The sequence below is a fragment of the Rousettus aegyptiacus genome, unplaced genomic scaffold (genome assembly GCF_014176215.1).
Source record: "Rousettus aegyptiacus isolate mRouAeg1 unplaced genomic scaffold, mRouAeg1.p scaffold_m13_p_4, whole genome shotgun sequence".
In the NCBI taxonomy this organism is placed as follows: domain Eukaryota; kingdom Metazoa; phylum Chordata; class Mammalia; order Chiroptera; family Pteropodidae; genus Rousettus; species Rousettus aegyptiacus.
The window spans coordinates 60,976,625-61,003,649 of NW_023416307.1; the positions used below are offsets into that span (position 1 = coordinate 60,976,625).

Below are 27,025 nucleotides of genomic sequence, written 5' to 3' on the forward strand. Positions count from 1 at the left end.
ACTGAATTTGCTAAATGAATTTATGAAAATATCAGATTTGATTTTACCAATTTATCTCCAGGGGGCAGCAGAGAGAGAGATATTAATGCAATATGATTAGAGAAGCTCAGAGTTTCTTTTTCTCTTTCTTTCTGTCTCTCTCTGCTTCTCTGCCGCCCTTCAAAACAGACAAACTATGAAGTTGTAAGAGTGCCCAACTGGAAGAGTGAATGAATAGATGAATAGATTTAGGATGGATAAGGAGTGTGGAAGATATATTGGAGATAAGACAGAGTTGCAAAACAGTAATTAGCCATAAAACTAAGAGATGAACTTTGGAGTGAGATTTCTTGTGCTTGAATCCTGTCTCCATCACTTATTAGTTGTGTGATTGAACAATACTTAACCTCTTTGGCTTTAGTTTCCTTGACTGTAAAAAGGGGATAATAACGATATTTAATTCATAGATTTGTTGAGAGGATTAATCAAGGCCATATCTATAAAGTGCTCGAAACAAGTCCTGGACATTAAGTTAAGAACTTGACTACTTATGATGGTTATGACCACTGAAGTCTAAAATTCATATTTAGCAAATTATGAAATGTGGTTACTAATTTCTCTGCCATGTTTTATTTTTTGTTTGACATTACAGTTATTTTCTTTTTAACATCTACTTCTAAATTTTTCTTTTCACAGAATCCGTGAATATATGTTGAAAAATAATGATGAACTCTCATTTGATATATATTTTTAAAGGAGAATTGTGGAGATGACATATATTGGAAATGAAAAATTTCAAGGTGAATATCAATGATAAGAGAGGATATAAAAAATAGAAACATACATTTTGTGAGGCTCTTTTAAGTTGCTCATTAGTATATTTGGTGATTGTACATGGAAGGAGATCCAGGATTTCAAATGAGTATTCAGAACTTGGTTCTACAAAGATTGTAGGGAAGTTAATTGGAGAATAGGGAAATAGGTTATGGCCTGAGGAGCAGCCATTTTAGGCAGTCATTGCATTATAGTGCCTCTGTGGTGGTTCATTAGCCTCATATCTCTAATCATTGTTCCATGAGGGTAAGGAGGAAGTAAAATAAAGAGTGGAGTGTTGTGGAGTATGGGTTCCTTGAAATTCTTCCTACCGTTAAGCATTGTTCTTTTACCTCTGTGAAACTGTGACATTAGTACATGTGCAGCAGTCAGACAGGGTAGATTGAGGGACTTGGGACAATCATTCAGTAGTATGTGCGTATGAGTATGCATGTGTGTACACACTATGGAAGGGTAAGTCAGGCCACATGTGGAAGTCAGAGAGTTCACAGAAAGGGAAAATTACAAGGCAAGTAGGTATTAGCTCATTTTTTACAAAGATGCACATCCAGAAAATTTAGTTAAGGTATGAGAGGCGAGCAGGTACTTGAGTTCTAGGAAGTCAAGACTCAAGTGTAGTTGGTGAAAGAGCAGGTAATAGAGAACAAAAGCTCAGGAATAAAAAAGCCATTAGTGTCTTTGCAGTAAGTGTTTAAAATCCATGCAAAGCTTCTACATATGTGAAGGGATACCAATGGCAAGATAGCAATGTCTTCTACCTGGCTTTAGATTGTGGTTAAGTCTGACTCTGACAACAGAGACAAAGAAATATACTTGACTGGAAAAAGTTTACTTCAAAAGCATTTATAGGCAGATAAATCAATAGTGCAAATTTGAGGGCATTATGTCTAAAAATTCTAATTCACTAAAGCTTACCAAGCCTTTTTGTTTTGGCCACTACAGCATCAATTAGTGTAACATTTTTTCGTTAGTTTCTCATGTGCACTGATTCTTAATTGGCAGCATTGAAAAGGAGTTGAAAGACTGGTGGAGTTAAAGTTTTGGATTTCTGGTTTGCGCTGCACCTTTCTCTTGGTCTGATCTTGATCTTCTGCTCTGCATTTTTTTTTTTTTTTTTTTTTTTTTTTGGTCCTGGTGCCCAAGGGGCACAGCTAGGGAGAATCTGATTTCTTTGGATTTTTCAGAGATATGCATTTACTAGACAAGCACATTTTCCTCTTATGATATTGACTTTCATGGCATATCTTTGGCGGATGATTAAGCTAACAAACATTTGGTCCTTTTATTGTTCTTCCCGACACCCACTCTCCATAGGAGGTAAAGGTAGGAGTTGAGAGGTTGTGGGAGTGCGGTTTGGGATGGAGGGGATAAAGGATTGGAAAGAGAAAGTTTCATCATTCCAAATCTGCTTCAAAAATTCTATGTTTTTGACACCACTCATTTAACTATTAAACTGCTGATTTTAGATCATGGTCTGACCTGCGATGAGTGCATGAGAGTGTGTCTATGAAAGTTGTTGCCTGAAATTTCATACCAGAAGAGTTGAGCGGAAAGAACACGGGGCCAGCAAACATGAAACATGAGTTTTACTCCCGGCTGTTTACCAAGTATCACCTTCTGTGCTTTAGTTTTGGCTGTTGTCGTTGAATAGGCATTAAAATAAATGGTCACTAAGAATTTTCGGTGACATAAGAAAATGCTCATGTAAGTACAATATAAATGAAAAATAAAAAACAGGTTAGTAACTCGATGAAGAAACATGCCTAATATCATCAGACTAGTAACTGCTCAGCAGAGTCTTAACCCCAGGTCCATTGCTTGTCAAAACTCATGACTTTAATCCCTATGTACCTTAACATCAATGTGGTGGAAACCAGATGCTACATCTCAAATTACTTTTCATCACTAATTTTCTGACACCTAGTAAACTATTAGACAGCAGGGAAGTTGTTTTTGCTATAGTCCACCATTGTCACATAGCTCACACCTTTAAATATTCCATATCTTTAGGCCCTTAAGTACCCGATTTCACTGTGTTGATCAAATTGATTCACCGGAAGGAAAGCTGTATAAGGGGAAGGGGAAAAAATATATATATAGCTTACTGTTTGGCAAGAGGAAAGATGAAACTGCTAACTTAAAAGAAAAAAATGCATGTTATTTAGTTCTTTTCCTGTTTTCAATGTTTTCTTCCCCTTCCAGAAGAGTTTGCCTTGAGGTAGGAAATTCTTAACACATTGTGGATTTCTTTCCTCCTATAATCTAAATGCATATTAACTAGCACATTGAGGCAGGGTTTTTTTTTTGTAAGTCTCAATTTCAGATCTGTCATAACTAAAGGTGGTGTTTATTTGTAATTTGATTCGAATGATCAGTCTAACTCTTCAAAAGTGAAAATAAATACCAAATTTTGATAGACAGAGTAATGGCCCCCCAAGATGTCTATGACCTAACTTCTGAAACTTGTAAGTAGGTAAATTACATAGGAAAAGGGACTTTGAAGATGTAGTTTGAAGATGTAGTTAAGTTAAGGATTTTGAGATGGGTGATTATCCTGGGTTAATCACAAGAGTTTTTATCAGAGGGAGGTAGGAAGGTTACAATCAGAGAAAATGACGATGGAACAGAAGTTAGGAATGATGCAGCTACAAGCCAAGGAATACTGGTGGCCTCTAGAACCTGGGAAAGTCAATGTGTTCGGGAAGAACATAGCCCTGCTGGCCCCTTGATTTGAGTTCCGTAAGATCCTTTATGCACTTCTGACCTCTAGAACTGCAAGATACATTTGTGTTGTTTTAAGCCACTCGGTTCGTGATAATTCGTTACAGTAGCAATAGGAAAGTAACACAGGTAGGATGTTTGTTTCTAGAGTTGTAAATATTATAGACAATAATTTTATGCAAGAATTTTTAAGGGAGAATATTTTATTATAAACTTTATTACTGAGGCTTTTCACCTCTTTAAGCTAAAGAAAGCTAAAAATTATCATGACTGGAAAGTTTAAAGGGATGGACCAAAAATAGGTCCATGGTTTGCTTTTTAATCCAAGTTTAGACAAATCCGTTAATCTCGGGCACATTCAGTGCCCTACTGTAAAGTTTATCTGTGCACAACAGAAGTGAGAGGAGGACCAATGAGCTGAAAGAGAATTCAATCAATCTGCTTCCTCTATCTTTGCTTCAGTGCTTCATACAGGAAATATAATGCTGTGTCAAGTTCCAGAGAAGAGTTTCTTCTGTTCCAAGTTACTAATCCGGCTAAAACAGAAAGAGTTAAAGAAGGGGCCAGGAGAAAAGGAGTGGCCCACTGATGATGGGCTAAGAGGATTCAGCACAGAGAAGTCAACCAGAGGGAGCCTCACCATGCCCACAGCTCCTTTTATACCTGTGTGGAGAAGTACTGAGTGAAGGGCAGAAAACAAGAGAACAGAAATGCCCTGTGCTTTGAGAACTTCTGAGCTACAGCTACTACTGATTTTGAGTGTCTTCTTAGTGGCTGGTAAGTTTGAATTATCTTTGTGAGAGTCACAGGAGAATGACTGGTGAGAAACCTGGTCTCAGCTTTTCTTGAGCGTTCTTTGCCTTTCTTATGGAGCAATATAAGATAAATGCAATCACAGAGAACAGGGAGAGAAGTTGCTTCCAGATTTGTTCCACTTTATAATCCTGATTTTCCTCTTTGTCTTACTTATTTTACTTTGTGTCCTACTGAAGTACACACATCTCTATAAGTTGCTTCACTGCCACTACCATATTTTCCCTCCTTTTTTGAATGAGGCAGAATAAGTTAAATAATTTCTAGTAGCAATCTAAGTCATCTGGGTTCTCTTTATCTTCTTGTCTCTTTATATAAAAAAAAAAATAATTTCAACACATTTAGGTCAATCTTGGTGGCAGTATAAATTAGGGAAGTCGATAGCTTTCTATAACTCTCTATGACCAGGTGCTTTTAAAAATATACTCACAGTTTGGAGGTGCATTTGTGATATATGTCTTATTATTTTTAAAATGTGTATCCTGTAAAAGACACTTTCTGTGCTGGAGGACCCACTCTTTAACATCTAGGTCCCTGTGGGTGTTGCAGAGAACTTTGGGACTATTGTGGGGGTGTCCTGGTTTCACTATAGAGGGTAAAGTGTTGGTAGTCAATGTGCGAAGGAGTTTTCAGGTTTCACTTTAAGTAGATGGAAGCAGTAGCAAGGAAGTTGTGTAGTTGGTTTAATTTTTGTTTAATTTTAGAATTAAAAAAAGATATAATTTTTTTCTCAAATGAACAACTTGAAAATGTCTATCTAACAGCAAAAAGTCTGTTTTCCATATGATAATCTTGCTGGTTAACGCACACAAAATAACCATACTCTGTCACTGTACCTATTATGCAAAATTTTCACACATTTTTTTTCCTTTGATCTGCACAGTCACCCAGTGAAATAGGCACGGAAGACATTTCTTCATTTTATGAAGGTAGAAACAGAAGCTTAGAGAGATGAAATGATTTGTCCAACGCTACTAGTACACTAGAGTCACATCCCATCACATCTATAAGCATCACTACACATTTGAATAGATTAATTTCCTCGATATTTAGCTATTATGCTTTTCATTAAGGAGCACCACTATTTATAACACCACTGAAAAAAAGTTAAGCCAGTACTTGGTTATAAACTTAATGGACTATTTACTCATTAAAAAAAAAAATCAAGTAATTTGAATCTTTCAGTAGTTGAGATCTTGTTGTAGAAAGCTCTATAGAAATCTGTGGAGGGCTCAACTTGTCAGAGAAGCAGGCAAGGGGTATTTACATCAAACTGCACTATGACTTTTAGGTAAAATATAATCAATAATTTTGGATTTTAATGGTTTAAAGGTTTGAACTTTAAAACTATTTCTAATTACATTTAGGAGACACTACATACATCGAATCTCTAAGGTCTGTGCTTGTATAATTGTAAAGTTATCTAAATGTTTAGAATCAAGATATAGAAAAGCAAATTACTTTATGTGCAGTGATTTGGCATGATAAATTCACCATGAAATCATTTAGAATAATAAGAAGCAAGCCACTTGGGGCATAAATTTATGCCTCTAGTACCGCTTTGTTATTCATACTGCCAAAATTAAAGAACTCACTTTAATATACAAAAATAAATTAATAAAGGAGCAAGGGAGCTAGTGATTTCAATGTAAAACATAACATTTAAAAAAATCTATTTACTTCTTTCTTTACTAATTTGATTATAAATTCAAGCAATGTGGTAGTCGATAGATAAAGTTTATTGGGAAAACAGCTGAGGGGAATAATTAAAACACCCTAAGTTGTCTACTACAGAGCAAACTCACAACTCTGTGCCTGGTCTGCCTTCTTAGCATTCCTTTCACTCCACACCACTTCTTCCTTATTTTAGCCACTTATCTAGTTTTTCTTGTGTTCAAATTATATTTTGCTATTCAATCAATATGATTCTATCTTTTATAAAAGTCACTGATATCGATATTATGAATTACTGAAAAGGAATCCACTACTCTTTTTTTCTTCCTTGGGCTAATTTTGACCATTTATCATTATCTTCCACTAGGGGGCAGGCAGTAACAAGAAGAGATAAAAATCAAGACAAGGCTGTTTGGTTAGCTTCAGCAGGTTCACAAAAGGTGGAAAAAGAGATTAAAATGCAATTGTGAAAGAAAAAGGTGTTCTTATTAATTCCAGCCATACCTTCCTTTTTTAGTTTGTGATAGTTGCTAATTTACAAATTATAGTAATTCTTATGTGTGTTTTCTCTAAACATCCATCTTTAAGCGATCAAGAAATTAATCAGAAATCTTTATTAAGAACACTGAGTGTGCAAGGAGGAGTTTGTGTGTGCATGTGAATAGTGCCTAAAAGTTATTAGCAATCTAAATTAGAGGAATCAAGCTAAGATGACAATTTAAGAGAAAATTTTAAATCATTCAGTCTTGAAATTGTCTATGACCCTAGTAAAAATCCCCAGATGGGAGAAATTATGGTGGGTTAGAATTGACAAAGGCTTTATAGAAGAGACGGGTCTTGAGCTGGGCCTTGAATGATAGAAAAGGGACAGATACAAATTGGGAGGAGGGGACATGCAGTGTGAACAAAGGCAGAGTGGTTTGGGGAGAGAAAGAACTCTAAGCTTGCTGGAATGGAGACAGTATGTTATATGATCATAGAAAATAAGGTTGAATCTCAGGGGCCCTTGACAGCTAAACAGAGGAACTTGGATACTGTGCAGTAAACATTGAGGGGCCGTCTGTTGTATTGTGAACAGGAAAAAAATATAATAAAGCAATAATTTTTGAGAATAATATGGGAGCAGTTTTCTGTTCAGTGGGAATGACACTTGGTAAGATATTTATTTTGAAGCAGGAGAGAAGAGCTCCTACCCTTGGGTTTCTATTTTAGGAGATCCTATGATTCCACTGTGAGACATTGGTGGCTGAGAAGAGAAGTTTCTTTGCAGAGGAAGTTGTTAAATTGAGTATAGCAAGGGATGACAACTAGGAGGAAAATTCCTATAGGTTCCTGGAAATGTAGCACAATTCAGGGTTTGTGAATCATTCGTGGAGCGGAGGATCTCACAAAGAGAGTACTAACAGAGATAAATGTAGTAAATTAGGTACTAGAGATTTTTGTGATTGGGTCCTGGGAGTGATAATTCTCTCTCTCTCTCTCTCTCTCTCTTTCTCTCTCTCTCTCTCTCTCTTCCTCTATAATGAAAAGCAAGATCTGAGAAGAGCTGGGAAGAAAGACAATCTTGGATATAAATAGAGTTCTTAAACTTAAGTAAGAGGAAGGAAACCTCTGAAATTGAGAAGTAAGATGAAAAGTTAAGTAAGGGATGTTAATAAATTGAGAATAGGAATAAAGAGATGAGAGAGCTCCATAGTAGATAAGTTGTCTCCCAATAAGGTCATAAATATTTCAGTTGATGGTGCTAGTGAATAAAATAACTTAGTTATCACTTGGTTTCATGTTGTATCTGAAAAATCAGTCTGCACAATGACTAACATTGAGTAATTATCAATATACTTTCCCTCTTCCTCCTTGCTATCACTGACGCACATTTAGTAACTTCTGACTGGGATTAGGAAGCAGGCTTGAGGTTATGAAATAGCTTTGGACTGTATAACAAAACTCATGTAACAGTCACAATCAGCTAACTGTTTCTATGAAGTAACACATTATTTACGCATTAACAATGAACAAACAATTTTGAGATTTTCTTAGCTAAATTAGTTTATATGACTTGTCTGCCCCCCAAACCTGGAAACCATCTTAAGAACAAAATCCTATTTGTGTTTAAGGAAGCAGTGTAGAAAAGTACCAAAAACATGACTATAAGTTTTTAGAAGCAAACCATTTTCTTTAAAAATATTTGTTCCTTTGAGTTGTTGATGCCGTTGCAAGCTCTCCAGAAATTAGACTCTGAAATAGAGTTTAGAGTAGAGAATGTTTATTAGGGAGGACACTTGGAAGGAACATCTGGAAGGAAGGGCAAGTTTTCAGAGGGAGATGATTATCTGCAATCTCAACTCTTGGGACCCTCATCAGATACCCATGGGTAGCTGTGGAGTTAGAATGGCCTTAGAGAGGCACTGCATTGAATCCACATGGCGGGGCCTTTATACATTCATCTCAGTCAGTCATTGTGTATGGGATGCCCTGAGAAGGGTCTGCTTTAGACAAAGTAATTGAGATGATTCCTGAAGATGCTGAGAACTGAAGGGTGTCTGATAGTAGTGTTCCTAGTAGTAAGAGCAAAGAAGTCATTCCTTGAAGGGGATTCTGAGTTTATTCACTATGTCCACTATAGTTGCCATTTCTAATTCTCTTCATTCCTTCCATATTTCTGAGTTTGTTTAGTATTATTATTTCCCTTCAACCTAAAAAATTTCTTTTATTATCATTAGCGCTATAGACCTGCCTGTGAGAAGCTCCCTTAGTTTTCTTTTATCTAAATATGCCTCATTCTTGACCTATATTTTTGCTGGATATAGAATTCTGGGTTTTATTTTCTAGTACTTTAAAAATGTTGTCTTATAATTTCTGGTGAGAGGGCGACAGACATTCAAATCATCACTTCCCTTAATATAATTTATCATTTTTATGTTCTCTTTCAAGATTTTCTCTTTATTGTTGTTTTTAGACATAAAATGTGTGTAAGTATGGTTATTTTCATATTTATCCTGCTTGGGGAATTACTGAGATTCTTGAATCTGTAAACTTATGTTTTTTAGAAATTTTGGTAAAATTTCAATCACTATTTCTTCAAATAAATTTTCTTCCGACTTTGTCTCTCCTCTTCTTTTAGAATCCAGATCACACATATGTTCAAAGAACTTCTGCTACTTCATCACAGGTCCCTGTGGCTATTATGTTTTTTCTTTTCAAAAATTTTTTCTCTTTTATTCAGAGTGGATAATTTTTATTGATATTTCAATTTTGCTAACAATTTCCTGTCTCATCTTTATTCATGTATTAGGTCCTTTCATCTGAATACTTTATTTCAGATATTGTATTTTCAATTTTATGATTACTTTTTTAGTTTATTTTTTTCTGTTAAGATTTTTCTGATCTTTTAAAATTTAATTGTGAGAATATTTTTCTTTACACCACTGAGCATAATTTAACATCTGCTTTAAGATTTTTGTTAATTCCTACGTCTGGGTCACTTTGAATTTGATATCCCTTTAATGTCTTTTTCTTCTAAGAATGGGCCACATTTTTCTAGTTCTCTGAATATTGAGCAATTTTATTTGAATACTGCATCATAGAGATTCCTAATTTTATTACATTGCTCTGTTAAATTTTTTTCCAGAAAGCATTTAACTTTGTTGAACTCAAACTTCAAACTTTGTCTTTTGGATAGTGCTTTAAATCTCAGTGCTTTCACCTTTAGCTTGTCAGCTTCAAGTGTGCCCTACCATGTGTGGTTTAGGGTCAGCCAGAGAGCATTTGGTAGAATTTATACACAGAATTTCTCTCTCTCTCTCTCTCTCTCTTTCAATTTCCAGAGACCAAGGTTGCCCTCAGATTTGTTCTCTTGTTCTTCAGAAAACCGTGGGTTTTCTATTAGAGCGTTTTAGCTGTTCAGTGTGGTGCCAAATGCAACCTTCTCTAAGACTAAAATAGTAAAAATGGGGGAAAAAATAGGAACCCCACCCTTGATCCATTTCCTTCTTTCAAAGATTGACACTTCTTAAGAATTGTCTTGCTTTTTCCACTCTGCAGTGTCTTTAAATAGTTCTTCTTATATTTTTTCCAGAATTTATAGTTATTATTTGTGGGGCCTTACTTTGCCATAAAAGAAGTAGAACTTTGTTCAAATTCATAATTTTTATATCATCGTGCTTTTACTGATTGATACTGATTTGGTTAGTTATATTGTCTTGGACATTGAGATTGAATATATTGCATTATTTAAAACCTTTTTGTTTTCTAACTTTCATTCATGCATTGAATGTTTTTTTTTTTCCACTTTCCCAATGAAATCTCACTCCTCTTTCCTTAAATTCTAGATTCTTATATATGACTTTGTTGGCCTTAATGGTATGTCATGAGATTTAATTCTACCCATGAAGCTATGTCATCTTTAAGAAATTGCTTACTCTTTTTAGAGGTATTACTTAGTCTAATTTTCTTTCAGTCTTTCATATCATTTCCCCATTTTTTCAATTGGGTTGTCCATATCTTTTTTTTTATTGGTTTATATATTCTCTGTATATTTTTGGAGGAAAGTAGCCTTTTGTTTATCTTAACTCTTGCCAATATTCCACAAATTTTTGCTTGTGAACATTATTTTATATGTTTTGTTTTTGTTTTTGTTTTTGTTTTTTGCCCTGCAGAAGTTTTAAATTCTACAGTCAAAATTTTCAATGTTTTCTTTTATGGTTTCCAAGTTTTGTACCAGGTTACAAAGGTTTCTTCACTTAAGGTAACAACAGCCCCAATTTACTTGAGACTTTTCTGGTTTCCAGAACACTGAATGTCTTATGTCCCCAGAAACCCCTCAGTCCCAGGCAAACCAAGATGTTAGTCACCCTAGCTCATGTTTAAGAAAAAAAAATTATCTATAATCTTCTAGTATTTATTTATTTACTTATTTATTTGTTTATATATAAATCTTTGATTCATTTTATTTATTTTTGTGTGAGAAGTGAGATAGGAATCTCATTTTATTTTATTTTATTTTTTTTCCCAAATGGCTAGCTAGTTCTAATATCATTTATTAATGATATAAATAATCATCCTTCCCTTTATAAATTTGAATGGCCACTTTTATTAGATACTAAATTTCTATAAGAGTAGATGAAGCAATGGAAGAGCCAAAAAAATCAGTTAATTTTTTGTTCTAATTTTGATGATTTTTTTCTATTTTTGTCTGCTGAAACTTTGGGATTCCACTCAATATTTTGTTTACTGAATACTCAATTAGGTGTTGTCTGTTAATAAATTAATGTCTTTAAAAATGTAAATCACTTTCATAAATAAAAGTGTAAGAACATGAATATATGCCGTGATATCAGGATCTATTGTTGACATTATTATATTAAAAAAAATATATTAATTGTGCTTCTCATGTTTCTATATACTTATTATTTTAATTTTCTTTTATACTAACACATATAATATATATTTCAGAGTGTATGATATCTATACATTTCAAAGAACAATTATACAGTGACTATGTAAATTAAGAAATAGACGATTGCCTGTTCTAATATATGTGATAGATGGTTACTCAAGTGTCATATGAATGAAAACTACTAGTGAGACACTGATCATCACCTTAGAAGGCAGAAAAAAGAACATTTCTTTTACTTCCCACTTTTATCATTAAATTAATACACTAGTCTTCAGGTAGCTTTAGAAGAGATAAAAAAAATTCCATGGTCTCTTATTCCAATCATTCCTGTTTGCTGTTTAGAATATAACAGAATTTGGGGGAAAATATGATGCTTTCAATTATTTCTACAGGATGCTATTACTTTTTACTCAGACATAAGAAATAAAATTATAAATTAGGCTCCTTTCCTCAAAAGTTACAAAATTTATGGATATGCTGGCTGACTATCATTCATTAACTTTCACTAGTTCTCAGTTTACAACGTGAGAACCACTGCATTAGAGGTCGTCATCCTATCTGGATGACAATTCATCTTTTTATAAGGACCTCTGAAAAAGGAGACGATTTGTTTCCACAACTTTGTGCTTGAATCCTTTCATCACTCTGAAAGATATCAGGAAATAATACTTTTATGTCTAACCTGCATCCACAATATGCAGTTTTAAAAAGTGCAGTGCAAACATTCACTAACTAAAATGTTAGGTTGATATTTTAAGCTTTCTGGAGCCAGTAAGTTATGGTAAAGTTTTCTGTACTGTGTTGACCTTACCACACTGGTGATTAGAAAAAGCTATGTGCTCAGTTTAGCCAAATAAAAATTGTTCTGACAATGTAATTTGAACTTCAGGGCCTTTGTGTGATTAAGATCTCAGTCTCGTAGTTGCATTCATTTTAAATGAAACCTTGGATCTTCAATAGAGATATACTGCTTCATTTTTACTGTGTTTAAAACCTCCGTTTGTAGTGTTCTTTGAATACCTTGCATGAGTTCTTCCTTACTTGTTAAGTAGGAATGATAGTCTATGTTTTGTAGTGGGAACTAGAACACATAAATTGATTTAATTATCTAAAATGATTCAGGGAGGAAGAAGAAGAACTTATCTCTTATATCTTCCAGTCATTGCTTAATTCACAATGGTCTAGCTCTGTATTTGTTGTAATAACTTACAGTTTTGAAGTCTGAAAGTTTGAAACATTGAATGAAGAATGAGTGAATTCTATCATTCGATTTTTCTTATGTAAAATATCAGGATATTTTCACAGATTTCAATGCATTCTGTTTCATTTTTTTTTTAAGTAGTAAGTTCAATAAATGTTAAATAACAATAGAGATGATAAATAAAGATGCAAAGAACATAATAAGCAATAAGAATGACTTCTAATTAGTTCATTACCAGCATAGAGGCCTCAAGTTCTGGAGAGAAATATTTTTAAAAAATGTAAAAATGAAACTCTTCCACATTATTCTTTTTTGCAGCTATATGGTCATCTTATTAGAGCAGAGCCAAATGTTTTATGTTACAGTTTTATCCCAATTTAAAGATGCTTTTAGCTTAAAATTAAATTTATCAGACTCTTTCCTTGTTTGTTTGTATTCTCCTCCAAACATGCAAATGAATGAAAGGGCAGGACATCTGTAACTTTTTTGTTTCCTATTTCCATACATTAGAAATAATAAATAAATATAAGCAGCGATATTAACTTTTTAAGTATAGCGTAATTTAAAAACAGTTACTGAATTAGACGTTTTTATTAGAAAAGGTGAAATATCAGAAATGCCTATCTCTAACTTTGTTAGTCAGTAATGTGCAGCAGAGCATGGGATTTTATAAAGATGAAAAGGGTTTCACATCACAAGAAAACCATGTGCTCTTTCTGAGAAACTTTTTCCCCCTCACTGGAGGAAGTCTTGGGAGTATGGGTTTGCACAGTCATGCCTAGACAATGTCTATTGCGTGGGTGGTATGTGCTTGCTCAGGCATATGACAATGACATTTGGGAAAGGAAACTTGCGCTCAAAGTGAGTAAGAGATTTCATTAGTAGTAAAATCACAAAAACAGTCTTCTACTGATGATTTTGACTTAAATGGAAAAGTTTTTTTTTTCAGTGTCAATGGTTTTCATTTGTATTTTGTTTTGTGTTTATTTGTGTGGATGTACGTCCTAATGTTACATGTATTAAAATTGGATGTTTCTGATGTTATTTTTAATTAAATTGAGTAACAATTTATGTACAATTAACTGCATCAATTCAAATGATATGAATTGATGAGTTTTGACAGTTGTATATACCCTGTGAATCATTACCACAAACAAGATACAAAATGTTTCCATTATTCCCAAAATATTCCTTAATGTTTCTTTGCATCCATCCTTGCCTTCATTTCTGTCTGTAGGCATCCACTGATCGATTATTTATTACTATAGACTAGTTAGCATTTTATGTTAGTAGTACTCTTTTATACAATTATGTGATTCACTCAATGGAATGATTTGAGATTCATCATTGTGTGTTTCTTTTTGTTGCTGAGTAGTTTTCATTGTCTGGATAATTTGTCCATTTATCTAATGATTGGCATCTGGTTTATTTCTAGCTTTTGGCTATTGCAAATGAAATTGCTATGAACTTCATGAACACGTTTTTGTATGGCCATATGTTTTCATTTCTCTTGGGTAAATACCTAGAATTGAAATTGCTAGGTTGTATGATGGGCAGATGTTTGACTTTTGAATAAACTACCAGAAAATGTTCAGTGTAGCTATATTTAGTTTACATATCCCCATTGGTGATATATAATAAGAGTTTCAATTGCTTCACATTTTTGCTGATACATAGTATCAATCTTTTTAGTTTTAGCCATGCTTACAGGTATGTCATCATTATCTCCCTGTGACTTAAATCTATATATCCTTTATGATTACTATTTTTAAACATTTTTTCATGTATTTATTGGCAATTTGAATATCTTTTCTTGTGTTAGATGTTCAATCATTTGTCTATTTAAAAAAATTTTTAAATTGATTTTAAAAGTTATCTCATTGTGAAAATTCTTCACATATTCTACATACCAGTCTTTTATTAGATACATGTGTTGTGAATATTTTCTCCTAGTCTATGGTTTGCCTTTTTATTATCTTAATATTTTTCAAAGAGCAAAGGTTTTTAATTTTTGATAATATCTATTTTATCAAATTTTATGTGATTGTTCTTTATGTATTCTAAAAAACCTTTTTGTATATGCCAAAGTCACAGATTCTCTCCTATGTTTTCCTTTAGAAGTATTACAGTCTTAGCTTTGACATTAAAGTTGATAATATACTTTAACGTAATTTTTGTGTGTAGTGTTAAGTTTAAGGGTTGAAGTTCTTTTTTTATATATGGATATTCAATTATTTCATGATCAGCTGTTGAAAAGACTTCCCTTTTCCTTTAAATTGCCTAAACACCTTTGTTGAAAATCATAGATCATATGTGTGCGAGTGTATTTCTAGGCTCTCTATTCAGTTCCATTGAAGTATGTGTCTTCAGCTAATGGCAGACTGCCTTAATTACTGCAGCTTTTGGATAAAGTTTGATATTAGGTAGCATAAATCTTCCAATGCTATCTGTGTTTTTTTTTAAAACATTACTTTGGCTAGTCTAGCTTTACATTCTCATATAAATGTCAGAAGCAGCTTCCTGAGTTTTATAGAAAATACTATCAGATTTTGATTAAGACTCTATCGAATCTATAGACCAATTTGAGAACTGATCTCTTAACAATTTTGAGTCATTCTGTCCAAGAACAAGATATTTCTCTCCCCTATATAGATATTCTTTAATTTATCTCAGTAATGTTTTGCAGTTTTCAGTATACAAGCCTTGTACATCTTTTAGTAACTTTATTCCTCAAGTTTTTTTCCTACTATTGTAAATGGAATTGTTTGTTTTTAGATTTTAGTTTTCGATTGTTTGCTGCTAGAATATAAAAATATAATTGCTTTAAAATATAATTAGCATTTTATACTATGACCTTGCTATATTCAATTAGTTCTGGGATTTGTTTTATAGATTCCTAATAATCATGTCATCAGCAAATAGTTTTATGTCTTTGTTTCTGATCTATATGCCTTTTCTCCTTGCTTTATTTCAATGGCTACGATCTCTAGTAATATTGAAAAGAAGTAGTAAGAGCAGACATTCTTGCTTTGTTCCTGATTTCAGAGGGGAAATATTTCATTATTAAGCATGATTTAGCTATAGATTTTTATAGATGCCCTTTAACAGTTTTAGAAAGTTTCCTTCTATTTCTAGAGTTTTAAAAATCATAAATGAATGTTAAATTTTGTCAAGTGCTTTTTCTACATCTGTTGAATTGGTCACTTTTTTCTCTCTTTTATTCTCTTGATATTGTGAATTTCATTGATTTTTAAGTGTTCCATCAAACTGTGTTCCTGAAAGAAATGTTATATGATCATGTATTATTCTTTTTATATAGTGCTAGATTTAATTTGCTACTCTTGTAAATTTTTTTGTGTCTTATGTTTATAAGGGTTCTTGGTCTGTTGTTTTTCTTATTTGTAATGGGTTTATCTGGATTTGGTATATGGTTAATTCTACCTTCATAAAATGAGGAGGGAATTGTTCTGTCCTTGTCTATTATCTGAAGGAGTTTGTTTATTTGCTTAAATTTGTCAGTGAGGCCCATTTGGTAGGAATATTTTTATTAAATAAAATACGATTTCTTTAATAGCTATGAGGTTCTTTGGATTATTTGTTTAATTCAAAATGAGCTTTCAAAGCTATTTTTCAATGAATTTGTCCATTTCATCCAAGTTATTGAATTTGATTAGCATAAAATAGTTAATTTTCTTTTATTTTTTCATGAATATAGTATTTATATTAATATTTCTTATTCGATTCCTGATATTAGAGAATTGATTTCTCTGTTTTTTTTCTTGATAAATCTAGTTATTGTTTTATGAAGATTGAAGATCTTTTCAAAACACCAGCTTTTGATTTTGTTAATGTCTGTCTTGCTTGTTTTTCATTTTAATGATTTTTGCTCTTACCATTATTATTCTATTTTTTGTTTGTTTATTTTTAGCTACTTTTTAATTTTGTCTTTTTATTTTGTTTTAAGTGCCTTTGGGTGGATTTAAGATACTTCTTTTCCAAATAACATTTAAAATTCTAATTTTCCTATAAACATTGCTTTAGCTATATATCATGAAGTTTGATATATTTTATTTTTACTATTATTCAGTTCAAAATATTGTCTAACTTCCTTTTAGGTTTTTCTTTAATGAAATGATTATTTAGAAGTATGTTTAATTTCCAAATAGTTGGGATTTTTTTAAATGTCTTATTGTTATTGGTTTCCAATTTAATTCTGTTTTAATATGATTACATTTTTGTACAATTTCGGTTTTTAAAAGCTTTTTGAGACTTGTTTTATGGCACGGAATGTGGTCTAACTTGGTGAATATACCATGTGAACTTGCAAAAAACGTGTATTCTGCAGTTGTTGGGTAAAGAGTTCTAAAAATATCAATTAGGTTAATGCAGTTGGTAGCGATGTTAGTAATTATCTATTGCAATGTGATGAATTATCCCAAAACTTAGCAGCAGCTAGGGAAGATGCATTTTTAAAAATAAAGTACATTATGAGTCGATATTGATACTTTTGACTCAAATTCAGAACTCAGAGTTTTTACTTAAACTTATTCATTTTTATTTCTGTATCTTATCTTCCACACTGCAAAATTGGATGACGACAACATATTAACTCCTTTGATTTATCCCACAAAACATATACAACAGTTTGAAGACAATAACACTTTGTCAGTATGCAAATTACTAAAAATCTGTTACTAGTGTAAGTGCGAAAAATTATTATTTTAAAATAACATTTTATTACAGAAGATGGCAACAAAGAGGGACATTAGATTCAAAATTTCTCCAGAAAAACACTGCGCATTAAATTTTACCCTAAATGTCTCTCTGCTGGTCAGATCCACTAACTGTAGATGCACTAGAAGTATATTGCTTCATTGTGACCACTTGCTAGTTTTTTACCTTCCATAATTAGAGCCTGCCAATATCCAGCCTCGACCTAATCAAACATCCAATTCTCCTCATTTTATGGCAATATTAAACTATTTGTAGTTCTTTGAAAATCCCATATGACTTTATGACTTCTCAACACCATTCTTTCTGTGTGCAATTTTCTTTTTTCTTCCAGCTTCCTGGAAAACTCTTAATCTACTAAGATCTGGTTCGAATTTCATCTGTTGCAGGGAGTCTTCTTTTACCTCTGCTCTCTTAGAATTAAGCATAACTTTTTTTTTAGCTTCCGGACATTATGCATACTTTTATCATCACTCTGAAAACTTTACAGTATTATTGTTTACATAGTTGCTTTCTTTCCTGGACTTCAGCTCTTGGAGAGAAGAGATATTTTTTATTATGACGTTACTATGCCTAGCAAGTACTTTGCCAAGTAGTTGCTATTCAAAATATGTTTATTAGCAATTCTCACTTAGAGCTTGCCCTATAAAATTTGAAGTTAATAGATAAGTTGTTTACACGATGTGATTTCAACAATGCTTCATAAAATCCTTTTTTTTCCATACCAGCATCTAATTAACATAGCGCTTCTAAACCTTTTCTACCTACTCACTGGTGCCTAAAAAGTCTGTAACAGATAGTAAAACCCTTTCTTCCACAGAGATAGACTAAATACATATAAGCCAGGGAGAAGAAATACTTAGATTTGAATATGAAGACAGGAAAGTGACAAGGGACATTCTGGGCCTAAAGTAAAGGTATGACAAAAAGGCAGAAAGATTGGGTCAAAAGTTCATACTGGGGCAAAATTTTTTGATAATTTTGCTTGCTTGTCATAATTTGTGTTTTCGTTGGCAATTAACTAAGAGTCAAGTATACTAATATATATTTCTCTCTCTATCCTATTTCAGAGTGCATAAGCATGGGGGTAGAAGATTCTGTTACAGTAAGCAGCTCAATGCAGATAATGCACGAGGACAATTGCAGTTTGGGTAATGTTCATCTTTTAATAATTTTACTAGGATAGTGCCTGATATTTACATAATTTTTGTGATTTAGAATTTTAAATAGTCTTATATGCATTTATAGAGCATATTGTCTAAAATTCTCTAAAGAAAATACTGCTTAAGTTTAAGAGTGTTGGTAAATTTTTCATTCTGAAATTATTTCTGTGCTTATTTAGTACTTATTTAAAAAATGTGATCAGTAAACAAATCAATTTCCAAAATATTTTTTATTCAATTTTGGAAACATGTTATTACCTTATAAAAAGCTTTAAAAAATAGGTCTTAGCAGATGTTAGTAATTTATTTTTTGTGCCCTACCACCCAGCCCTACTGTCTCTCAAAATTTCCTTTGCATTATAGTTAACTTTTTCCTTATATTTTAAATTGTCATTTCTGTGATATTTCTTCTATTGAATACTTCATGTAAAAATAATTCCAATGATTTCAAAATGCATTCTTGGACTTAATAAATATCTCTTTTAATTACATTCAATTACTCACTACCTAGAAAAATTACAGAATAAACTATATTTACAGCCAACTACAGAATAAAATAAGTAAAATAACTGTATAAACTATAAATCTCAGGTGTAGGGATAATGCATGAGTGTAGTGGGTTAAATGGTGGTCCTTATAAAAGATATGCCTACCTAGAACTTATGAATGTCACTGTATTTGGAAAAAGACTCTTTGAAGATGTAAATATGTTAAGATTCTTGAGATGTGATCATCCTGACTTACAGCTGGTCCTAAATTCAATGACTAGCATCCTTAAGAGACACAGGAGAGAAGGTCATGTGAAGAGGGAGGCAGAGATTGAAATGATACATCTACAAATCAAGGAACACCAAGGATTGTTGGCAGTGACCAAAAACTGGAAGAAGCAAGGAAGGATTCTTCCCTAGTGTCTTTGGAAGCAATATGGCCCTGCTAAAACCTTGATTTCAGACTTCTGGCTTCCAGTGACCAAGTTACATATATTATTTAAAAGGAATTGGATATAATGAGTAATTAAGTTACTTTTCTACTGTAAATATGTTTTAAAAACATAATTCATATTTGTTTCAGTCTATATATGTATATTATGTATAAATGTACATTGTGAAAGAGCTAAATGATTTTTTGATGTTAACAATATAAAACTATAATCTTTCTAAATTTAAAAGAAAACTTGTTTCATATGAAGAAATTAAAGAACAAACACAGGACCATTGATCAGAAGCTTTAAATATTTGTTGTACTACTTTGGTGTATACAAAGCTCCCAACAGGACTGAGTAAGAAGGACACACTTTCTATTGATATGAATTCTATAGCGATTAGCTGCCAATGGAAATAATAAAACTCATGTATTAGCAATTAACAAAGTTTTTAAAAGTGTCCAGTATTTTAAAAATAATCAGAAGAATATTTGAAAAAATAAGCTTAAATATTTTTTCTTCTAAAACGATTTTTGTACACCTAAGAGTAAATTCTAACTCATGAGTTTTATCTCTGATATGAGAAGTTGTAAAGATAATTACTGATTTTCTTAATTTACTGATTCTTAAGGTAGTCTTTAGAAGGTGGATTTTTCTTGATTGTTGGAGAATTTGGTACTTGTTTTGAGAGACAGATTTCTCCCTGGGTCTCCATTCACTGAAAAATTATTAAGCAGAAGGTCTCTTTTACATTCTAACACACTGGGAGATCACTGAAACTGAAAATACTTGAAGAAATTATTTAAGTCATTTATAAAGACACCACTTATTGCAAGACCAGAATCTTCTAAGAGAATCCTGTAGTATCTGGACACTTATTTAGTTATATTTGATAAGTACTAATATGACCAGATTGCCAATATTCCCAGACAAGTTTTCTAAAATGAGAATCCACTAAAATGGCAACAATTTAACAGTTTAGAGCATGAAAATTATTTGCTTTGTCACTAAAAGTAATACTATCTATAGGACATATGGCATAAAATTCAAAAGATAGAAGAAAAACCTTTAAATATCTCCTTAAAGGCATCAATCAGGGCTGAGTTCTTCAAATTTTCCATTGGAAATAGACCATACTTTTAAAAATAGAGAGCAGGTCTCAGGGTTGCAGAGGCCAAAATGCCCATAAAGGAAAGCTGCTATTTGCTAAAGTAACATTTGTCTTCATGGCTACCATCTCTTGATCTTCAGTCAACTACCTTAACCGGAAATGGAGCAGGGCACATTGTAATTTTCTTATTCATCAGAATCCTTTTGGGTACCCTTAATACTTGCCACATTTCACTTAAAGTAAGGAAAGGAAAGAAGGAAAAAAGGAGGAAAAGAGGGAAAGTAAGAAGGAAGGAAGGAAGAAAGGAAGGAAGGAATGGAATTGCTACTTATAATAAAAACAGAATAGGAAATTTATTTTACTTGTGGGAGAACTTGGAGTTGTTAGTAGGAATTTAGTTTATTTTTAAAGCAAAGTAAGCAGAAAAAAATAGACTACCCAATAGGTATTTATTGTTTTTAATTATGGTAAATACGAGAAATTAGAGCAAACAAAACACTATACTTTAAGTCAAGAGTCAGCAAACTATGGCCCATGAGCAAAATCTCGCTAACTGCAATTTTTTTGTAAATAAAATTTCATTGGAATAAGGCCACACTCATTTATTTAAGTATTATCTATTACTGCTTTCTAGATGCAATGGCAAAGTTGAATACTTGCAATGCAGACTATATGGACCGCAAAGCCTTGAATGTTTACTTTTTGGCCCTTCATGGAAATGTTTGCAGACCCTGATTTTTCCCTTCCAGTACTCCTACCCCACTTTACCTACACCTCTTATTCCTAATAAAACTTTAAATTTTCCTCTCAATGTTTCCAAATGAAAACTTCAACAATATCATCACAAAGTACTCATATTCTAAATTTCCTTCTGTTTTAAACTCTCAGTCTTGGTTGTGGTCAATTTGACAATAGAAGTGATCGACAGACTCCAGAACACTTGGAAGCTGGGTGTGTTAGGATGGAAGAGATCTGGAAAGGCTAAGCTATTGTGAGTGCTATGATTTTTAGAGCTTGAGAATCTAGAATACCTAAGTCAAAGCTTGATCTGGGTAAACCTTCTGAGGTCAGCTCTGACTTCTTATCTGCTACTAGAGTATATTCTTGAGCCCAATATGAACTAAATATAATAGAATCTCACTCTTTGCCTTCCTTCTCACCTAAGCCAATAATAGTTAGCTGGCTAGAAAAGTCAAATTATTTCAGAGGTCTATTTGCTGCTCATTTCTAAGGCCTTTACTGAATTTCTTTATTATTATTTTTTTTAATGTGGTAGAACTGTGTGCAAAATTAGAATAGGAGAGCAAGAAATATATTTTTATAATGGAGGGCTTACATGAATGGTGGTCTTATAAACTCAGAGGAAGAACATTTTTAGGCCTTAAAATTATAAAAAAATATTTTTAAATTGTTGTTTTTTTAAAAAACAATAGTACAAAACAGAAGTTTTTCAGAAACCAAACGAAGTAAATTAAGACTACTTTATCAGAAACTCTGTAGAACCCAAGAGAAGGAATGCATTAGGTCTCAAGAGCTATGGAATTGGAAATTTCAGCTAGATAAAGGTTGTCATTTCTGTTTGTCTGTCTGTCTGTCTCTCTGCTTCTGCTTCTTCTTCATTCTTCCCAAGGTAGATGTATTAATTAGGGTTCCTCAGAGAAACAGAGCAACAGAATGTTGCGCGCGCGCGCGCGCGCGTGTGTGTGTGTGTGTGTGTGTGTGTTGAGAGAGAGAGAAAGAGAGAGAGAGAGAAAGATTTTAAGGAATTGTCTCACGTGATTGTGGGGGCTTGGCAAGTCCAAAATCTGCAGAGTGGGCGAGCATCCTGAAGACCCAGGGAAGAGTTACAGTTTGAGTCTGAAAGTGGTCTACTGCCAGAGCTGCCTTTCTGTCTTTGAGTAATTGGGTGAAGCCCACCCACATTATGAAGGGTAATTTGCTTTACTCAAAGTCTACTGATTTAAATGTTAATCTCATCTAAAACTATCTTCACAGAAACATCTAGAATAATGTTTGTCTCAATATCTGAGAACTGTGTCCTAGCCAAGTCAATATATAAAATTAACCATTATAGTAGGAAAAGTGGGAAAAGAAGAGGGATAAATTATTCTTTTTGGTTCTGGTTCCAGAATTCTTGAGAAAGTCTTCTGATTTGTCCAGCTGAGTGAGGCATCCAACACTGAACCAAACCACTTTAATCAGGGGATGGCATCTTGAGACAAGACTTTAATCGGTGCAGCTCACGTGCAATGCTCATGATAGGCCGATCCACTGTGGCTGCGGAAGGAGTGGGGGCAGGGTTACCCTTTGAAAAATGGTTGTCAAGCACCAAACAAGTACCTCATAAATAGGAAATACTGATTAATAGCTTATGAATGCACTTTTCAAATGTTAACATATTTTTCCATTTAGTGATGGACTGATTCTAATTTCTGGTTTGTAAAGCTTTTAATGTTATTCGGTTATGATTAACTTATTTTCTAACATATTTACATAAGTTTTTGTGGAGAACTAGTGGATTCCATCCCATTTAAGTGCCTAAAATTTACTTTTCTCTGAATATTTTTCTAGCTTCATCTATGGACAAGAAGCAGAATCATTTAAAACATCCAGTAGAAGGTAATATATTTTTTTTCTAGAAGTTACTACTGATGGGATAGAATGTTAAACTTCTTTATAAATAAGTTGCTGGTCTGGTCTGAGGGCCAGCCTTGTGCCTAATTGAAGAATATAGTGATCTGAAAGCTGTGGTGTGAAGGACCCTAAATGACCCTGTCTCTCTTTCCCAAAGCAGTTGAATTCCACTAGAAGATTATAGAGCTTTTTCTATCAGGCACTGTACTAGGTTTTATGGGAAACACAAAGATGAGCAAGACTATCAGAAAGCCCTCATGGAGCTTTATTACATAAAGCAGAGGAGATGAGTGCTCACATCAAGTGTATCAGGACTGTAGAGGAAGGAACTGTTAGCATCAGGGCTCAGAGAAGGCTACACATAGGATGCAGCATAAGTTGGGTCCTAGACAAAGAGCAGTGTGAAGGTCATGTCAGAGTCAGGAACTATGTAAGTAAAGACATAGAAATAAAATTGTGTTTGGTGTTCTCTTTCTGAAGTAGGGGGCAATGTAGGGGTTGATAAGATCGGCAAGGTGAGTCAACTTTAAAAAGAGGGCTTTAAAAGCCAACACAAAGACATTTAAACGTTTTCTTCAGGCAGTGAGAGATCTCTAAAGGGTATTAGAGTTGAGCGAATCACATCTGTGTTATAGTATGAAGTAACTGGCTGCAGTGTAAGGTATGAACTGAAATCAGGATAGTTTTGAAACAGAAACAGAAGTTAGGAGGCTTTTGCAATAATCTACATACATGGTGATGGGAACTTAAGATAGGGGATGGTGGTGAGAAAAGAAAGAAAGGAAATGCCCAAAAGCCAATTGGAATTTGTCTGAGTGCACAAGGCTGGATGAGACCAGAAGGTATTTATAGACAAAAGATCCAGAAAAGATGAGCTATGTATGACTACTGGTTTTGGAGCAAATCTGAGAATCTACTCTCTTTCCCCTCAGTGAAGTAAGAAGTGAAATCACCCTGGCTGATCACAGCAGTATATGAGTTATACATATTAGATAGGTGGCAAACCCGTTTAGTGTGGGGTAGTGACTGGACATTGTAAATTATCACCAGTTATAAAAAAAGTAAAAGGAGAGTGAAGAGAGGAAGAAATAATAGCAATATGGTAAGAACTATCATTAAAGGGGAAGGGTGATTGACTGAAGTCCATAGAATGGAGGAAGGTGAAGGAACATAGAATATTCACCGTACTTGGAACCCTCATTATCAGAGTTACTTTCTTGGATACTGTGGCCCTGTCAAAATACACATTATTATTTGACTAGCTAATACTTTCTTGATCTTGAGAATAAATATTAGGCAAACACATTAACATCTTATAGTGTTCACAAGCTCCTCAGACCACAGAGCCTTCACAACTTGCTACCTCACTAGTCTTTTATTTCTAGTTTTATCTTCAGCATCTTTCCCTTATGACACATATGTGCTTACCCACATCCAACTCTGGTTCTCTAAGTCAAGTTCTTGCTTCCTCTAAGCCTTTGTCAAGTTGGAGATACCTTCTGTAAGGGGATGCCACCCGGAGTGGTGGAAAGAGCATGGATTTAATGCCTCTCAGATCTGCTTTAAAATCCTCCCTCTTCCTTCATCCAGTTAAGTGATCTTTATTTAGCTGTGTAATTCAAAGGAGAGGAAGGTGACCAAAAGAGGAAAGGAGAGAAGATATCAAATGTAGAGTTTTGCACAAATAAGCTTCATTCACATAAAAATTTTGCCCTGCTATAGTTGTCTCTGCTCATGTTAAACTGCTGAAGTCATTGACACTCTATTACGGGTGAGTTGAAACAGATATACCTTATCACCTCTCAGTAAACCCTTAACCAGTCATAGACACATTACGTAGGTTTATGGGAAAGCATGGGCTTTCATGTTGAAAAATATTTATAGGTTGCAGGGCTTAATTTTTAAGTTAAAAGTTGGGCAAAAGGAGTCAACTTCTACATTAATCCTCATAATTAGATTGAATGTATGGAAACAAAATCTGTGGGAAAATTTCACGGTTGAATTCTTTGGGACTGTGTGACTGAACAGGAAGGAAGGAAGAAAGATTGGTTGATTTTGTTGACTTTCTGATTCTCCAAATAAAAACTAAACTTAAAAAAAATTTCCAGCTTGCTCAACCCAAATGCCATCTCAGTTATTTTTAACACCATATACTTGCCACATTTTTGTTTGTTTGAAGTGCCACCTTTAGGATTAGGTATTTAGTTCTGATATCATTGATTTATTCTCTCTCATCAGAACTTAGGAGGCCACAACCACATCACTAATTATTCCATTTTCTATACCGAAGAGCATGAGTCATAAAATGAATCTAATGGTCTCTGACCAGAACATTCATTGTCTTTGCCTTTTAGTTGAGAATTGTGTTTTCTTGGTCATTTCATAGATCTCAAAACTCCTGAATTAATTTCAAAATACTTAAAATATTTCTTACACATATAATACATAATACTAATAATACATAATATAGGAGAAAATGAGTTAATCTTTGGATCCGGTGTCATATGTTATATACATTTTGAAAATATTTAATTTTTTTAATGTAAGTCTAACATTTTTGGAATAAGACCACCAGCAAGTTAATATTCTAGTACAACTTCAATGTAATATGTTATGGAAAATTTAATACACTTATTTACCAAGCTTTTTTTTTTTCTTTTCCCAATCATTCGTGTGTGTGTGTGTGTGTGTGTGGTGTGTGTGTATGTGTGTGTGTGTGTGGTGTGTGTGTATGTGTGTGTGTGTGTGCAGTTAATGTTTCCTGGTCTGTACTGGTGAATACAAAGGTCGTGCTCCCTTGCCACCATCCTGACCTGTTGAAAGCAGAATTGATGACATGGGTAATAATCCTCAGAGACAAGCCTCCCTGCACCAGAGCCTACAGGAGAGATAAAAATGAGACCTTGGAACAAAACTGTACTGATAATAGAATAACCTGGACCTTCCGACCTGAACAGAATTTTACCCTTCAGATTGATCCAGTGGCCATCACTCATGATGGGTATTATGGGTGTCAGATCGTTACAACTGATGGGAATTTCCTTCTGGGCTATCACCTCCAAGTGTCAGGTAAGAGGCATCATATATTGTGGTATTTCCAACAACCAGATTTGGGACTGAAATAAATGTCTCTCAATTCCGTATATTATGTATTAAGACAGACGTATTTTTCCCTACATCTCTGCAGTGGCCCCTGAGGTGACCCTGTTTCGAAGCAAGAATAAAACTGTGGTGTGCAAGGCAATTGCAGGGAAGCCAGCTGCACAGATCTCCTGGACCCCAGAAGGAGATTGTGTCACTGAGCAAGAATGTCTAGACAATGGCACAGTGACTGTCCAGAGTACATGCCACTGGGCAGATAGCAATGTGTCTACTGTGTTCTGTTCTGTCTCCCATTGGACCGGCAACAAGAGTCAGTCCATAGAGCTGAGTCAAGGTTAGTAATTCTAGTTTTGTGTCTGATTTTTCCATTCTTTCTGAGGCATTATGGTAAGAAGGAAAAAGAATTGTGCAGAGAATTTCTTTACGTTCTCCCCACCCTCTGTTTTATCCTTTGCTCTTACACTATGTAAAAGGTATATCTAGAAGAATAATATAGACGTTTGTTGTAAGAAGCCATATTTTAGAATGTTTATTCTTCAATAATTGAAATAAAATAGAATTTAATGTTCACTTTTATACTAGTAATGTACTTCAAATAAATAATTGTAGTTTTAGTGGGATAAAGTATACTTTTAAACAGAAACATATACTTTTATTAGAAGGATAAAATCATCCATAAATTTTCTACATAGATTTTTTTGTCTGGTACATTTTTCTTCTCTAGGGTTTTTCTAAAAATTTTAAA

General features: G+C 33.5%; 1 protein-coding gene across 1 annotated transcript in view; it reads left to right on the top strand.

Moving 5' to 3' along the window:
- Positions 1-4,012: 4,012 nt before the first annotated feature.
- CD200R1 (CD200 receptor 1) overlaps positions 4,013-27,025 on the top strand; it is a 34,385-nt gene continuing 11,372 nt past the window's right edge. Inside the window, exons 1-5 of the mRNA XM_016150700.2 lie at positions 4,013-4,311; positions 18,419-18,499; positions 23,116-23,163; positions 25,930-26,247; positions 26,366-26,614. Coding sequence (XP_016006186.2) covers positions 4,245-4,311; positions 18,419-18,499; positions 23,116-23,163; positions 25,930-26,247; positions 26,366-26,614 — 763 coding nt within the window. The 5' untranslated portion in view covers positions 4,013-4,244. The remainder of the gene's footprint in view (positions 4,312-18,418; positions 18,500-23,115; positions 23,164-25,929; positions 26,248-26,365; positions 26,615-27,025) is intronic.